The 17,370-nt window shown below is 41.5% G+C and overlaps 1 protein-coding gene across 2 annotated transcripts in view; it reads left to right on the top strand.

Annotated features, from left to right (window-relative positions):
• The first annotated feature begins 589 nt into the window (after positions 1–589).
• TBXAS1 (thromboxane A synthase 1) overlaps positions 590–17,370 on the top strand; it is a 242,668-nt gene continuing 225,887 nt past the window's right edge. Inside the window, exons 1-3 of one of the 2 annotated variants that reach the window (XM_027881147.1) lie at positions 590–703; positions 1,214–1,383; positions 12,563–12,753. In XM_027881147.1, the coding sequence (XP_027736948.1) occupies positions 12,656–12,753 (98 nt within the window). In that variant the 5' untranslated portion in view covers positions 590–703; positions 1,214–1,383; positions 12,563–12,655. The remainder of the gene's footprint in view (positions 704–1,213; positions 1,384–12,562; positions 12,754–17,370) is intronic. The other variant, XM_027881146.1, reaches the window with a different exon arrangement.

Raw genomic sequence — 17,370 nt, 5'->3', positions numbered from 1 at the left:
GGAACAACTGGAGTATGAGATTCAATTGCATTCACTTCAGTGGAGGATACAGTTAAGTATCGGCACGTTTGTCGGCTTGAGGCCAGTCATTAACTAATTAGTGTATGGGAACATTTAAGTTTTTCCCATCTGATTTTGCAAAGTTGTTTGGCAATACTTGCTTATGAGCATTTTTTTTCTCACTTTTCCCCTCTCCCTTCACACCAAAGCAAACACCCACCAGAAGCAAAAAGAGAATTGGAATACAGTAACATCCCATTTTCCCCTTACTGTAGGCAAAAATATTTGCTGATTTTGCTATTTTTTTTTTTAGTGTAGACACACTCACACACACACATATATATATATAGCTTTTCAAAAAATATTTAAAAGGTTTCAGAGTGTTAGTTTCCTTTGCGGCCGCGCAAAGCCTCCCTTCCCCGCAAGAGCATGTCCGTGGGAACGGCGAGGGGGGCGGCGGTGGAACTACAACCCCCAGAGGGCGGGTCGGGAGGCAGCCGAGCGAGAGCAGGGCGAGAGGGCGCGGGGCCTCCTGGGAGCTGTAGTTCCGCGGCCCCGCCTGGTCCCTGCCCAAGCACCTGTCTGTCCCGTGGGAGGCAGCGCTGACTCCGCGCCCCACCGCTCCCCTCGGGCTGTTGCAGGGCTGCTCCCTGCTGGCAGCCCAACCAGGAACCGCTGGAGGAGGCACGGAAGACACATAAAGGTTATAAGGATCTCCTAGTACTTGCCGTGGAGTAGGTGAAGGAGCAGTGGTGTAAAACCTGTTGTCCCCCCCAGTCCTCCTCGCCCTGTGCTTTTGGCTGTGAGGTGTTGCCGTGTCGTTCCCGTGGCACATTTGTTGGGCAAAGTCATCGGGGTTTGGTTGGCTGGTAGAATTGTCAGCACGTGGGACCGGCTGTGTGGAGATGTTATTCTCCCCTGCAGCCATGCAGAAGTGTGGCTGTTGGCTCCTTCAGACAAAGGTTAGAGGGATAAATTAACCATTCAATCTTAAAATGAGTGGGGGTGGGAATCCCCCTCCCTACAACAACTGGAAATCTTTCTGTAGCGAGTAAGGGTCTTATCCAAGCTCTTGCTGAATTTAAGCTTGCTTTTTAAGCATCTTTTTTCCTCTTAAGTTGACTTTCTAGGTCTTAGTAGAGAGAATTAGCCAAATACAAATTTGCATAAGTGGCTGCAATAGCCTCTGCCTGTGTACATTTCCTTCTTCCAGTGTATCTGGTGTTAGCTAAACTGGAGGCAACTGACAGTCTCAGGCTGTTCAGATCACTACAGGGAAAAATCCTTGGAAATGCTACCGTTTCATCCTGTTGCTTAATAAAACGGAGCGGTGGTCAACATAGCACAGGGAGAAGAAATGCCTTTGTGTGCTTCATGGGCCGGGTAAAACACTCCTGAACATTTTGGCCACGATCCTCTGGTTCCTGGGAAACTATTCTAGCCTTGCTGTTAGTCCTTACACCTGAGTGTAAATTTGCCAGAGAGTTTTGGGAAATACCTTGCAAAAGGATGCTCTGCACACCTTCCATGGCTGAATACGCACGAGATCCCCCACACATAGAAGGTTGGTTCAATAACACAGTTATAACCTACTGGTCCTTTCCAATTAATAATTTACTAATTATTCTGAGGACTGTAGATTTTTGCAAAACAGTAATTTGCATTACTTATGGTCAGGGTCACTGGTTCTCAGCTATTGCTTCTGGGGTGAACCAGCAAACAGTGGGCAGGCTGAAAACTGTGGGAGCAGAGTGGGAGTTTTTAGTTAAGGCTACCAATGCAAGACCCTATATAAACAAAAAAAGGTGAAAGTGAAGACAGGGGTTAGTCCTAGTTAAAGGTCTCACCCAAGAGAAGATGCGAAAGGCAGTTCTCAGTTCTGCTGGGAATTGCATTTTAATGCCAGCAAAGTAGCTTTGCTGTTGATCTCTGCAGATGTTGCCAAATGCTGAACTGAACAGGTCTGGACAATGAGGCAATTCCCTTCCTGTTCAGAGGCTTGGCAGCTCTGGGTCAACGTGGAGATACGGCTTTTGAGTGTGTTGGGTTTGTGCATCATGGGCACCAGGAGTGCTGTCATACAGAAAGGTGGAAAGCAGGAAGCTAATGAGCCGGTGTCCTCCATGAATCAAGCGTGCAGAAATGTTTAACACAGCGCCCTCGGATCTAAAATGAGGATGGTAGAGGTGTTGGTAAGCAGTGCTAAACTTCCTACCGTCTAGTCTTAAAAATCCCAGCTGCTGTAATGGGGAGGGTCCGTGGGCTACTTTCCATGGGAAGTTTTTCATATACCTCGTAGACCTATGGTGTATTTGATGTTCTTGCTGTTTACAGTATTAGTGGCACTGCTAGTGTGTTTGTAATAGAAACCAACTTATGGAGGCATCTGAATCTGAGAGCATTCCCTACACATTCAAGAAACTTTCTCAAATGTGAACAGCGCTAATATAAAAAACAGGGATCCCACCTGGCATGCAGCCTTGCTGAACTTTGAATGTTTCTCTGTACACTGACAGTACCTATGGCAACTTAACCCAGGGTATGAGAACCTCTGCAAGACTGTCTCCAAAGAGGCATGAAACCACTGAAAACCCTGAGACAGGGCAGGTGCTGGAGGAGGAGGATGGTGGTGGTGGCAACAAGCATTGTGCAGGCAGAAAAAACAGGTGGTAGGTGCCTTTCCTCCCTTCTAGTGGTGAAGGCTGTGCCCACAAAACACGTGGACCTCCCTACTCTATCTTCCCCCAGCGGCCAGTCAGGCTGCAGTGTTTAAAACAGGCATGGATTTTCCTGTTTACCTGTCAGCATGCCTCCCAAATGGCAATTGTGTTGGTTTTGTTTTCCTTTCCTCATACATACCAGAAATCAAATAGCACAACATGGCTAATGGGATCATATTGACCCACCTCTGCCATTGCTGTTAATATCTGGAGAAATTCCCAAAAGCCTCAGCCCCAGTCATAGTACAGTTGCCTGCTCATCTTTCTCTTGCCAAAACAGAGCGAGGTCTTTTTACACTAGCAAGTCCAGTAACTGCTGGTTGAAATTTTGCTTCTTGGTAGTGTTAAGAAGCTAGGGACCAGATTACATATAGAAGAGAATATATAGACAATATCCATTTATGATTGGATAGCAAGTTGTTTTGCAATGTCATTTGAACAGTATTCAAATAGCCAATTTCTTTTTATAAACAAAGGAGGCTGAGGAGGCTTGGGGGTGCTCATGCCTTTTTCTCTCTGTAGAAACATAACCCTCCCTTTTTAAAAAGGTGCATTCCCAATGCAACCCTGGTGTACAGGCTACTAAATTTCAACTGCTGGTTTTATGTCATTATTGCAATTGCAGTAACTCTGTAAGAGACAAGACAAAAGGTTGCTCTTTCCACTTTGAGCTCTTTCCATCCTCCACTTTTACAGCAAAGGTTACCCTAAGCAGTGTGTACATCTGTCTGTTGTAACTGTAGAAATACCTATTATTCATAACTTGCCAATGTATATGCTGGAAAAGAGAAGCTGAATTTATAGCTGTATTTCCTCTCTGCCAGGGCTTTCAGAGTTGAGTGTTTCAGTGTTTCCATTATAAACCTCTGTTTTCTGAGGTTTATAACAGTCTTGAAGAGCGTAGTGGTCTTGAACCATAATAGAAAGTGTGTAATGTTACATTTACAGTACAGTTGTAACTGCACATTAAGGAGTATAATCTTCTCAGTGTACCTACAATGCTCCAATAAGGTTAATTGGAGTTACATATACTAAGAGAAAAACAATATTTTATCCTTGGACTTGGTGCTCTCTATTCAGAGAGCTGAGTGCATCTCACAAGAACAGAGTGCATCTCCCTGCACCAGACTTACAAAAACCCCAGTCCTTGCAACGCTCTTAAAATACTTGCATGCGTCTGTAGGGGCCCCTCTGAACACCTGCATCCCTTGTGTGATGCCTCACTGCTTTACAGACTTGGCCAAAGGAAGCCAAGGTAAAGATAACTGAAAGAAACTGTATTTTATTGAATGTATGGTGAAGCTTTTGTCCTGTGCAGTTCTTCTGCTGTTTCTCTGCCTTTGGCTCCTAGTCTTGCGTACATATAGGTCCCATCTGAAACCCATCTTCTCCCCTTTCAGTCAGCTTACTCCATCTGGCATCTTGCATTCACGTGTCACTTTGCTTATGAATATAAGGTAGATGAATTACAGTTCATCATAACATCCCACTGTCCCTGGGATGTCTGAAGTGGTCCCAGCTCCTTTGTCATGCATCTGGGTAGTTGCTGGCATTTCTAGTTAGTCTGAACTGCCACAGATGGAGCAGGGGCTCTTAAGGAGGAAGCTCCCCATGCACTGAGAAGGATACATATTTCCTTTTCACACTTGCTCAGCCACAATTAAAGGCTGGGCTTATCTGCCACTTGGCAGAAGGCATCAGAAGGTGGGAGGCTGGACTCCATGAACCTTAGGCTCAGATCCCAACTACACTAGAGTTTGAGAGAGCAAGTTAAAAGGAGTGTCAGCAGGGTTGAAATCTTGTTGAGACTAAGTTTTTCTTTCTGTTTCAACTCATATATCAGGTTATTTACTCTTCCACTTAACCTCTCTTCCCATGGTTAGCAGGTCAGTTTATTGGGTTCATGCCTTTTCACAAGTATTGCTAACCTCAAGCATTGAGAAATCACAAATTTACTCTCATATTCATGAGACTGCAGGAAGAATATGCATTTTTTAAATTAAGCAATTAAAATAGTTTAATTAGTGTTTTAGCCCTGATCCTTCGAGTTTCACAGCTTTGGAGCATTTTTTTCCTTTCTTTGAGCTTGACTATCTTTGCCCCCTGTAAAACTGTATTTGTCACAATTGCACAAATGGACAACTAGTGCTTTAGCAAAAACTTCAGCTAGGCCAAGACTTGCAGAAATAACCTGAAATTTGGAAATTCCTGGTTTTGTGATTGTGTAAGTTTCATTTTCACTTTTTTCTGTCCCCTCATCAGTTATGCATGTCTGTGTTACAACATATCTGCTGAGAATGAGAGAGCTGAAGGGATTTTTGATTTGGTGAATTAGTGTACAAGTGGTCAGCAGAAAGGACTGCAGCAAAAAACCCCAATGAATGAGAAAGCACAAAAGGCTGAACTAGACTAAAGCCACCCGTACGTTGCATGTGCTCTTCTGCCGCATATAAGGGAGCTGAAATTTGCATGTTAGTTGTCTGTGATCCTTTTCATATTGGTAAGAAGGCCTTTGGGAAAACTTGGCATGATCTACCAAGAATTATTCATCATGTGATGCATACATTTAGGCAGTGAATACCCCCTTGATAGGGGCGTGAGTGAAAACAAGGCTTTTCAATGTACTTTATATTGTCCCTGCATTTGCCCTGTAGTCTGAAGGTGCTGTATGTCTTCCTGCCTTGTGTGTTCCAGTGCCCCATATATTTTGTGTTCTTACTGCCATCTGAAAATATTTGTCATGATTGTTCACAGTGCAGTTATTGTCATTTTGAAATGCTTATCACGGGGAACATTTTCTAAGGCAAGGGAGGCAACAGGGCAACAACTTTCCCTGGCTGTGTACAGGAGTCAGAGCAGCATTACCAAACCCTCTACCTGGTGTTCTCCAGGAGAGCTTCCCACGTCCTGTGAAGGGATGTTTCTATATCCTAAAAGAATGGCTCTGTGGATGCCACTAAAGAATTGCTGAAGAACTGGGACTGTTCTTTGATTACTTTGAGCTGCCAGGTTGAGTTTCTTTGCAGGCCGGTTGCCTTGCTACATCTGGATGTAAACTAATAGCCTCTGGGCTTCTTGAGGTGTGAGAACCATTGCTGTGGCAAAAGTATTAGTCTGACTTGCTCAATTGTGACCTTTGTTTTTCCTTTATTCCAGTTTACTGCCCTTTTGTGCAGAGACTAGGTGGTGGTGGTGCCTGAGATGTAGTACCTCTTCTGGTTTTGGCATGTTTGTATCATCTAACACATCACACGTTCATTTGCTCTTTCTTTTTTTTTTTTTCTCTATTATTCATCTCAGAGGATCCCAAAACAAAGAGGCATTCAAACCCTATGATTTTAGACCATTAGAGATAAAGCATAAAGGAAGAACTGATACTGCCCACAGTTCCCGCTCCTTGTCAGGCTGAAGGCCATAACCTGTGGGGATGTTCTCCATTCATGTCTGTGAGGTTTCTCCTGGGAGCATGTGGTATTTGAAAAAACAGTGGTGGATCCCAGGTGAAGAATATTTCTTTACCTTTTCTGAGGTTCACGATTTTTGAGACTTTTGGTGCCTTACCCTTTTGTCATATTGGCTTTTGACAGGGTATTGATAAATGCATTGTATTAGGGAATTTACTTTTTCAATTACCCTACTCCCATGTGCCTGTCATTATCTTTTTACCTTAGTATTGAGTTTGGCAGGGCACTGAGGGCACCAATAAATGGTAATTGTCCTGACTGATTTCACCTGAGACTCCCCACTGACACGTGTTCCCAGGGGCCCAGGACCCCACTGAAGTTTGGGTCTGGGTGCTCAGTGGCTGACTTGAATCCCTGTGCAGCCCCTGGTCCTGGCTCACTATTTGCTGTGCCAGTGAACCGTGTTACCTGCCTCCAATGTTCAGCCTGGTGAGCTTTCACCCCTTGGTGAGGGATGGTCTATATGGGGGTTGCCCTCAGACCTCATTCCACCCCCCCCTTCTGGCCCTGACAGCCCATTTTGAGGCCACGTGTGCAGGCTGTTGATGGTCTGCATCAGCAATCAGCTGCTTTTGAAAGAGTCACTGAGCAGCATGTTCATTCAGCTTTTGGCTTGCCCTTTTCCCAGGCAGAATATAGGGTGGACAGCTGAGACTGTCCTCCTGCAACAGGATGGTCAGGTTTACCTGTTCTTCACTGCTCTTCTCCCTGTTGTCCTTCCTATTTGTTCTTCAGCTCCCCTTCTCCTGTCAGGGCACCTAGAAGGATGTGATGTCCCGGGTTTCTCCAGCTGGCAGTTCAGGAGCCATTGCAGTGCTCCACGTGGTGCTGGTTGCTATGGCTAATTGCCTCTGAGGTGCCTGCCCTGATTTTAAGGAAGCTACATGTAGTCATCTTCTAATATTTCTCAGTCTGTTTCTCTTTGTATCGTATTGAAAAGATTCCACAGTAAAATTATTGAACTGTAAGCTGGAGAGGTTAAGGTGGGGAATGTAGTAGCTAGAGAAAGCACACTGAGCTTTCAAAATATTTCTACTAATTGGGGAAAACCAGCAGGAAAGGACTGGGCTTGATACGTTGTGGTGTCAATCCCACCAGCTAATGGATGAAAGAGAAGTCAATATGGACAGTTTATTTAATTAAGTTATAGAAAAAGGTACTTCTGTTAAGTTTTTCAGAGTTCTTTTGACCTGTGATCAAGCACTGAAATGCAGTTTGGAGAATTCAAGCTTGGAATTTGTTACCTAGAGTAGCTTTTCAATCAAAGAAAGATGGTTACATATTTTTCATGGTGTTTAAAAACTGAACTTCACAAAAGAAATGATAATTTACTGGTTTTTAGCATGGTATTGTTACAAAAGCAAACTCAGCTTGAATATTAGGTGCAGTTTTGGTCATCACAATGTAAGAAAGATATTAAACTTTTAGAGAGCTTCCAAAGGAGAGCAAGGAAGATGGTGAAGGGCCTTAAGGGGAAGCCGTATGAGGAGCAGCTGAGGTCACTTGGTCTATTCAGCTTGGAGAAGAGGAGACTGAGGAGAGACCTCATTGCAGTTACAACTTCCTTGTGAGGGGAAGAGGAGGGGCAGACACTGAGCTCTTCTCTGTGGTGAACAGTGACAGGACCTGAGGGAATGACCTGAAGTTGAGTCAGGGAAGGGTTAGGTTGGATATTAGAAAAGGGTTCTTCCCCCAGAGGGTGGTGGGGCACTGGAACAGGCTCCCCAGGGCAGCGGTCACAGCACCAAGGCTGAGAGAGTTCAAGAAGTGTCTGAATGATATTCTCAGGTACATGGTGTTACTACTGGGGATGGTCCTGTGCAGGGCTGAGAGTTGGACTGGATGATCCCTGTGGGTCCCTTTCAACTCAGTATATTCTGTGATTTATATGTATCTCTGCAACTTCAAGACTAGCCTAGGCAGGGTTCTTTGGCTTTTGCTGTCAATATGGAGCTATTGATCCATCAACATAAATCCTTACTTATCTCCAGTCAAGTTTATAGGACAATGAAATTATAGGATTGCTTGAACCAATCAATGTTTCTAAAGCAAGCTATAGAAAGATAAACAAGTTACTGATTATTTAATAAAGTCAATTTGCTTAGAAATGCCTGATGACGGGCAGCACATGTTACAGTAATTTCTGCTTTCTCTGGAATTTCACAGGGGATGCAAGATCTTAATGTTGCTATTAGCAAAGGTAACTTTATTTTAGAAACTCCTTCTGAACTCTCACAGCAAGAGGAAGAAACTATCATTCCTTTTGACCACAAAACCTGTGCTATTTCTAAGGGGAGTTCTTTGAAATAACTAGGATATCTCACAGCTTGTTGCTTTTAGAGGGGACTTAGTACAGTGACACGACATTTAGTTAGCATAAAGAGTTTTTTAGTCCCTAAGATACTGACTGAGTTTGAAGAACCAAAACTTTTAGTCAACTAAGATTAAATTTGTTAGATTTGTTAAATTTGAAGTACAAGTTTACATAATATTTTAGCTTTCCTAGAATTTTGAGCTGGGCTCCTGTTTCCTGAGAAGCATTTAGGTTAATATAACCAGGTTCTGACTTGGCAAAACAATTTAAGTGTAAAAATGTCTTTCAGTTTCTCAGCTGGAAGTGTCATGAAAGTGGCGTCCTCAGTGTGGTTTTACAGTTACTGTGTTTGCCTTTTGAGATCCAGTTTATTGGAGGGGTTTTATTCAAGGTGGCTCAAGAACTTCCCGTGCGCTCATGGTGTCCTTTTGGTGCTCCCATCTGTATTGAATGTAGAGCAAGATCTTTATTAGTAGACTCTGGTGCTTCGGTAGGCTGCGTGTTGGGTAGCTTACCATAGTTTGTCATGCAGGAGTACAGAATCATCTGATTAGTCTGGCTAATCAATCTTGAACAGGGACAGTAATAATTAAGTCAGAGATGGCCATTATAAATCCCTCTATTCCAATACATTAATATTCCCAGTCCTTTGGATATTAAGGTTGCTTTAGATTTAAAAAAAAATCCGTGTGAAATGGGTCTTTGATCTTTTTGATTGGTCTACTTTCAAGATGTTAAGAATTCATTTTGGCTTTGGAAATATTTTTGTCTTTAAGATAACCTATTATCATATATACTTCCTCATTTTTGTATGTAGGCTTTGTTAAAGCTTATACATAAACTAGTCTGATAAATTTTTTTTTTAAGCTGTTTTGTGGTATTTTGGTCTGCAGTATTTTGTTGCTAAGCTGTCTATAGCAGGCTGTAGCTGATCTCTGATACAAATTTCTATAGAGCCAGGGCTTCCTTCGCCTATGATAAAGTTGGTGTGGCTCACCCTAATTACATTATTATAGACCTAAAACATACAAGGTAGAATAGCATGAGAGGAGTTAAATTTGGTCATTAGCAGGAGTGTGTGGTTAGTCTAGCTGGTGTAGTCATTAGCTTCTAAAATAGATAAGACTACACTTTCCATTTGATATGCTTTGAAGTCAAGTCAAAGTCCTTAACGTGATTTAGGTTTACTTAGAAGGTCTATGATCCTACTTTGTAATAAGCTCTGTATTTCATATTGGAATGGTACTTGTCTATGTCAAGCATTGCTGACATTCACAGCCACAGTTGTATTCATTCGGAAGTTAAAATGCACTGTTTTTGGAAGAACATTTACAGAAAATATTATTGCAGTCAGACAGGGCTTTAAGGCACGAAGGCTTCCTGTAAAACCTGGATTGTCTGAATGCCAGGCTTTTTTTTTTTTTTTTTTTTTTTTTTTTTTTTTTTTTTTTTTTTTTTTTTTTTTTTTTTTTTTTTTTTTTTTTTTTTTTTTTTTTTTTTTTTTTTTTTTTTTTTTTTTTTCAGTTGAGGAACAATTCAGTTCCTCAGACTTTGAATGCTGTTATGTACTTCCCTGTTTAATACTTACGGCTGCCAACATCTGTGCAGGCTGAAGCTCTGGCTGTTCAGGATTGAACTGCTTCTGTCTTGTAGGTCTGTCATTTGCTGAGGAGCTCCAAGGCAGTGCTGGGGAAGGAGGGATGTGATGGATGTCTTCTTGTAGATAGCATTTTGTTTGTGACGAGCAAGGCAGTGGTCTATGGAATTTACTTGCTGCAGGAGAGAAGAGCTCGGATGGCACCGTGTCAAGGAGCTGCAAAGCTTGGTAGATGCGATTTGGAGTGAAGCCTGGTGGAGGCAAATGCAGACAGTGCTGCTGACTCATAGCAGTCTTAGAGGAAAAGGCTCTCTTCCACTTCTGCTTGCCTCTGGCTTCCTCCAGCATGTGGTTAGTGAGGACTTTGTCTCCCTAGTTCTCTGATGCTACTATATTATTTATCAGCTTGGCTCAACAAAAGGAAAGGAGGTTGGTGAAAAATATCTGTGCTATTAACTGGTTAATTAGGATGACATTTCTCATGTAAACGACCTCTAAAGAGAGACTCAGGATTGATAAATAGCCAGTTTTCATTGCTGTCTGCATCCCTGACTCCTTTTCCCCACCCTGCAAAGCATCATGTGGATTTATGTGACTCTTCACCGAGCTGAGATCCTTAACTCTGAGATGATAACTGTGAGTGCGTGGGTCTGTGATGAGGAGTGCTCCGGGTAGGTTTTGGGCTCGATGCTGTGTGCCACCCTGCCTAATGGTTGGAGGTGATGAGTTAAAATCCTTCAGCTAGTAACAGGTGATGAGGCTTAAGAAATAAAACTGAGGCTTAAAAAATAAAACAAAACAAACGCCAACATCAAAACCAGAAAAGGATGAAAAGCTTGTTTATATGTTGTCTTACAAATTGTATGCTGATGTGAGAGTCTATTTTCTTTTGTAACTATTCATCCCACCTATTTCCTAGTGTAACTGGCAAAAAACTCCAATGTTTCTTAAAAGACAAGTGAGTCTGTACTTGACCTGAGTGTGCTGATAGGAGTTATGCAGTTGACTTCAATAGGAGAGCATCTGCACTCTATATGCAGAAAAATATGTCTTTAAACTAAAAAGCCAAGTGAATAAAAGTACCTTCTATGCTTGTGGTGATTAGTTTAGTTTTTTGAAGAGGCTTTAATGCATATGTATATTTTGTTTTTCTTATTTTTTTTTTTCTTAAGTCCCACAAAATCAGTTGCTGGTTGGGGTTGGCTTGTGCCTGCTGATTAATTCCTGATGTCACTGGTCTTGATTCCTGTTGTAGTTGTTCTCAGATAACTTGTCAGCAGCAGCAAACCAGCAGAGCTGTTATTGACCCAGAATAGCAATAGAGTTGTTAATACAAGCAAGGTTTTCTGTGAACTACGTCGCTATTCTGTGGAGCTGATGAGCTGGTTAACACCTTTTACTTATTCTGCAAGGATTTGAGGCTGGAAGGAAATTAATGCAGCTGTGAAGCACAGGAGAACCAAAATAGCAGTGATTCAGTTAGAGTAGAGCCAAATCTTCTCAAAATTAAACTCCATTGTGTTAGAGACTTTACTTTTTTTGATACCTATATTATTAACTTCTCTGATAAATGCAGGGAATGTAATACAGTGATATTGGAGAAGCCTTGCACATTAAATCTAAGCTATTGTCTTGAGGTTGTAATAGAAGAAACCACTCTTCATCTGGTGTGTTATGAGAATCAGATTCTACAGAATTTCTGTTTCTCAAGGTTACCATATAATTCACAAACTTAGTTTTTGCGTAGCATTGATTTCCTTCACTTTCGGATTCGTTGTTTAGAATGACTGGGAAGTCTACAGTACATATATGAGTATTTATAGTTTCATAAGTAACAAACAATACCGGATAGTTCTGGGAATTTTGTCATGGGCAAGGGCATTTACTTGAAAGCTGCTGCTGTTGTTATCCTGAAGACTTTTTTTGATTATGTAATTTGGTTACTTTAGTGTATAACAGGTTGATGGTCTTCTCTCACAGAGTTTTCCTCTAGTTCCTCCTTTTAGTTGTGATAATTTAAAGTTTACCCTGTTCCTTTCTTTCAAGATATAATCAGCTTGTAAACTAAGTGCTAATGAACTTTTATGTTGCAAAAATGCTCTATTTTTGGTGTTTTAGAGAATTCTACTGTTTGTATGTCAGGGCACCCCTGAAAGTGTCTTTATATTTTTCTTCCAGTATCTGTAACATGGCCAGGCTCTCTTCCCCTCTTTTTTTCCCCCCCACATTTCCCATTTTCCCATACTTGCTGTCTAAAAACCTATTCAGCAGCACCGATGTCTCAAGCGGTGGGTATGTAAATATTTACGGGCATGACAGTCAACAACAGTGGGAGGGGGGAAATTGCTACATTCTACCATTCAGGGAGCCTTCCAGTTCTGTCTGAGTGTGCAGTCGATGAGAAGAGGAGAGGCTTGTAGTTTGTAGTTGACATGTTTTTGCTCTCTTGGTTCCTGTTTTGTTGCAGATGTCACTCATATAGCAGTGGAAGGATTTATCAGCTCTTGCGGAGGCTTTCCCCTGCACTCAGAACTCAAGGCTGGAGCTGTAGTGGAGGAAAATGGAGCCTGTAGATCTCCTGGCATTTGCCTCTGTAGAAATGAATAGTACAAGAGTCACCCTGGCTTTGCTGGTGGTCTTCCTGGTCCTGCTGTATTGGTAAGTGATAATGGTGGTGTGGGTTGCATATCAGACACAAAGCCTGCTGAAGCTCTGCCAGCATCTACAGAGTCTTTTATTCATGTGGGGAAACTGGATGATAATTGCCTGGGAGGGAAATGGAGGGGGAGTTGGTTTGGATGCTGAGGTTGTAGTAAATACTCACAAAATTCATAATGCTTTTAGAGAATTCTCTCCTTGCAATATTATCTTGTAAGTGCTTTACCAACAAACTGCTAACAAAAATTGTCTTCAGAATCAAAAAAATCCAACTTATCTGTTGGTTTCTTATTAGTTTCTGTGGACAGCAGGAACACTGGTTAGAAAGAATCCAAGTTTTTGCTGGACTTCTCTGTACTATGCTGCACACTTGTCCCTTGCCAGGTTTCTTGGCTGAAGTGTACAGACACTTAAACTGCTGCCTGAACTTCCTCTCTTGTTGTTTCTGCACTGACTAATGGATACATATCAGAATAACAACAGCCCTAATGGTTAGCACAGTAGGCATTGCAGTGAGCTGTGCTGAAATGAAAAAAACCACCCTGTCTCAACAATTTATTTCAGAAATTAAATTAACTGAACTGGGAGTACTTCTCTGACTGTTTTTATTTGTAAACATTCTCAAATCCTGCTTTCTAGTCAAAGAATCTTTTCTTCTCAACTGCATTGAGTGTTCAAGAAAAAGGTGCAGGTATGATTGTAGAGAAGGAACATCTGACAAAACCCCAAAGATAATCTAGCAGAGAACAGTGATGCTAAATCATGAGTTTAGCACAATCGTTGCAGCAATGTGACAGATCACTTCTGCATGTATTTTGTCCTTGTTTCACCCTGTTGAGCATCAACTTCCTTCTGTGCCCAGGGAGGGTCTAGGGAGGCTAAAAAGAGTCAAACTCATATCTGACGTGCAAGGTCATATCAAGTAGGTAGGTGGCCTTGCTTTCTTAACAAGATCTCCCCAAATCATCACAAACGTCCAGGTCTTACTTCCTTTGAATTTTTACCAGGAAAAGAATGACAGCTCTAGATTTTTAAGTAAGACCATGCTGTTTAGCTGCCAATTTGTGCATCTCTGTGAGCTTAAGGGGAAGAGAAAGAGAACAGAGGCACATCCACAGTTCAGAAAAGCAGCAGATCAGCTGGTGAGGTCTGACCACCTGTGAGTTATCTCAAAAAGCCTGATACTTCCATGTAGTATGTCTCCAGATATGCAGAGATCTCTGAAAACACAGAAGTGCTCTTTGTAAACATTGGGTACATTCTGATGTGTGCTTGTCCAGGGCCTCATTCTCCTGTTCCATTTAGGGAAGGCAATTCCTCCCCTGGAAGTTACAAGGTGATGTTTTAGTGCACATTCAGTCTCCCCATTAACAAAACTAGTTTTAATTGGAGAGTTAGGGCAGGCTCATGGCTGTGGGCAGTCACTGCTGAATTGAGTGCCTATCATTAAGGTTTCAAAAAGTTCAATTTAGCAGTGAGATGGGAAACTGTCTAACAGTAGAGACACTCCATTCAGTGCGCCTCCTTTGCTGGTTGAAGGTGAATTCTGTGAAAGCATCAAGAAAAGGAAGCTGAAGTTCTATATGGGGAAAGTGTTATATACTATTCCCTGCCAGTGATTACTACTACCCAGTCTTGTTGATCTACAGATTCAGGTTGATTTTTAAGCAGCTGATTAAATACAGATGTCTACAGGTCACTAATCAAATGAGGAGCTTAAAACTGCAATGAAATATGCTGGGCAACACCTGTGGGCTATTGGTGGGTTTGCCTGGTGGCTAAGTTGTTCAGACTCATTTATCTCGGTAAAATGCAGTGACCGAACCTGTAAGGTAATGTCTTGAAGTGCATCTGCTAGTGTGGTGGTTGTTGTTCAGACTTGTCAACTTATTCATTTTGAGTCTGTTTTGTACATTTTTTTATACCGTGTGCCTGTTTGAACAAATGAGTAAAACTCAATGCATGCTCACAGATTCCTTTATTCATGGCTGAAACCTTGGGTTCAAGGAATTATTTAAACGGTAAAATGGTTGCCCGTAGAAATGCAGGTTGTTAATGCTAGAGAATGTTTTTATTACAGTCGTGTTGCATACCTAATTATCTGGCTCTTCTAGGAGTCAGAAAACATGAGTGTTGTGTATGGCAGGAGTGATAATAAAGTAGTAACTCTTAAAGTTCCTTTGATGTTTATGTTTCCATTCTAAGCCTTATTCTCATTTTTTAATAACTCCTGAATTATTTTTTTCCTAGCTTTTTCTGCTAGGATTGTACCTTTTCAGAGGGGCAGTCATGGGGGAAGGGAGAACTGAATATTTTCTGTTGTAAATATTGTTATGGTAGTAGCTTATGATTGATCAGGGTCATGTTGTGTCAACTCCTGTGTGAGTACAAAGAACAGGCAGTTTGTCCACCTTGTTGCCTGCAAAAGGCTTAGTAAGGCTGAACAGAAGGCAGTTTCAGGTAGAGGAGAGAGTCAGAAGATCTCATGCACACTGCAATAGGAACATGGTGATGGCAGCTGTCACGCTATTGAGCTATTTCCTTCACATGATTTTTGTGGGTGGGGGTACTCAGTGGTTTAAATGACAGCCTTGAGCTGCTGTCCATCAGCTCGGCCTCAGTCACTGTTAGTGTGTGTATTGTAAGGCCAGCTGTGATTTGTCACAGTTCAGCTGCCAGGTGATATCTTGCTAAGCTGTGATAAGACCAATCTCTTCACATTTTTGGGTATAGTGAGGTCATATGAAGAATGGGTTGATTGGTAAAGGGAGGATAGGCTATAGCTGCATAAAAATAAACTTCTGGGGAAGACAGAGTTCTCAGGAAGAAATTGGAATGATTTGATAATTTTTTAGGCTGTTATTTATGGTACAATGAAGATCATCGATAACTCTGTGTAACAAATCATTTAATAGCATATCTCTGATTCCTCATGTGTTGTCATCAGTGTAAAATAGGGGTAATGCTTCTGGTGCAGCATGTCAATTTTAGGTCAGTGCAAGCAAGTATAATCTCTGTGTTTGTCTTCCACATAATCTTAAATCAGCTATAAGGAGAGGCTTTTTGAGGTAGTTGATTTAATGTTGGGAGTAGAAATAGCTGAATAGCTTTTGGACACATAGTCTCTTCAGACATGAAATAGGAAGAACAAACCTGAGGTTGGTTCATTGGTAATCTGTTAATTTAAGAGGCTCAAGAGATCCTCAAACCTGTTTGCTGTCCCCTACTCCTGAAGGACTTAGTTGTCTGCTACCCTCCTCATTCTGCTTGTTCTCAGTAGGTCAAAGTCTCTTCTTGCAGACTTCATATCGCGGATTCTTCGATGCCTGTTGCTACATCTTTGCTATTGTGATAGACAACTAAATTACTTTTTTATCTACCACAAAAAGGCATAATATGGCTAAATACCTAAAGTTCAGTCATGCCAGTGGCGCAACACTTAGCAGTCCTAAAAAAATCTCTTGTCCATGTCCCTCCCACCCCTTGTGATTTTTTTTTCCCCAAACTGTTTATCAGATTATCTGATTATCAGAGGAGTTTCTTTTAAGAGCATTTTCTTTCTCAGTTGCAAGCACTACTGCCTCTATTTGCCTAATCTCTGTGAATCTCGGGATTTTTTTCAGGCATGAAATAAAACCAAACGCTTAAGGGAGGGATGAAGTTAACATTTGCAAATCCCAGTGATATTCTCTATTGAAAAATATAGTGGTGTATCTATGCAACATATTGTTCATTTTCATTTCAAACATATGCTGAGTTGGATATCCCATGCTTGGCTGTAGCTGCAAACATTGCTTTGTGTCTTTCTTTTTGCTGTCTGGGTAGATGTTTGATAAAATGAAAGCAGGAGTTTATCTTGCTTTAAAGTTTAATGTACCATAAGCTGAGCATTATGAAGAAGCTGTCACAGCATTCAGATACCTGTGTTCAAACTGGATTATCAACCCCTTGTCTAAACAAACCTGGGTTTTTTTAGAAACATGGAGGTTGGATGGGAGTGTTTGTTTATGTTTGTAAGATACACGTCTAATTACATGCTTTCAAACATAGCAAAACATATACTAATGGTGTTCTTGTCTGTTTCTGAAAAGCTAAGTAATTCAAAAAGATGTCATTTTCGCATTTTTGCATTCTACATTTTTACAGTAATATTAATAATCACTTGTGTTACAAACATGTATAGGGAGACTAAGAGATTTGGGTTCTACTGTATCGAGATACTGTCCACCCTTTGCATAGCAAGTCAATCCTGACCCAAAGCATTTGTGGTCTCTGATCAAAAAGAAAGAAAACAAGGTATTTTTCTTCCTCTGATCTGAAGTTTAGATGTTTGCATACAGGTAGATGTGGGATATACTTAGACCTGGGGGATGTGTTAGTACCACACCTGTACTAGACCACATCAGAAGTTGATCTCAGGACAGGTAGCATTTCAATACAGGTGACTTCAGGACGATTGCTTGTTTGGCATTACTTGGCATCCTGTGATTTTGGAAAGGGAAAGGTTAGAGCTAATCTTTCTCCAGCAAAATCAGAACTTCATTCTGATTTTACAGAACTTTGCTCTTTGGGCTTGAGTTAGGTAAAACTGAGGTCAAATAGATCTCAGATGTTTTG

The sequence above is a fragment of the Empidonax traillii genome, unplaced genomic scaffold (genome assembly GCF_003031625.1).
Source record: "Empidonax traillii isolate 1590-97213 ecotype Southwest subspecies unplaced genomic scaffold, ASM303162v1 scaffold84:size2688230, whole genome shotgun sequence".
Lineage (NCBI taxonomy): Eukaryota > Metazoa > Chordata > Aves > Passeriformes > Tyrannidae > Empidonax > Empidonax traillii.
The sequence above is the reverse complement of the archived record's forward strand: the minus strand, read 5'-3'. Positions and strand labels throughout refer to the sequence as shown.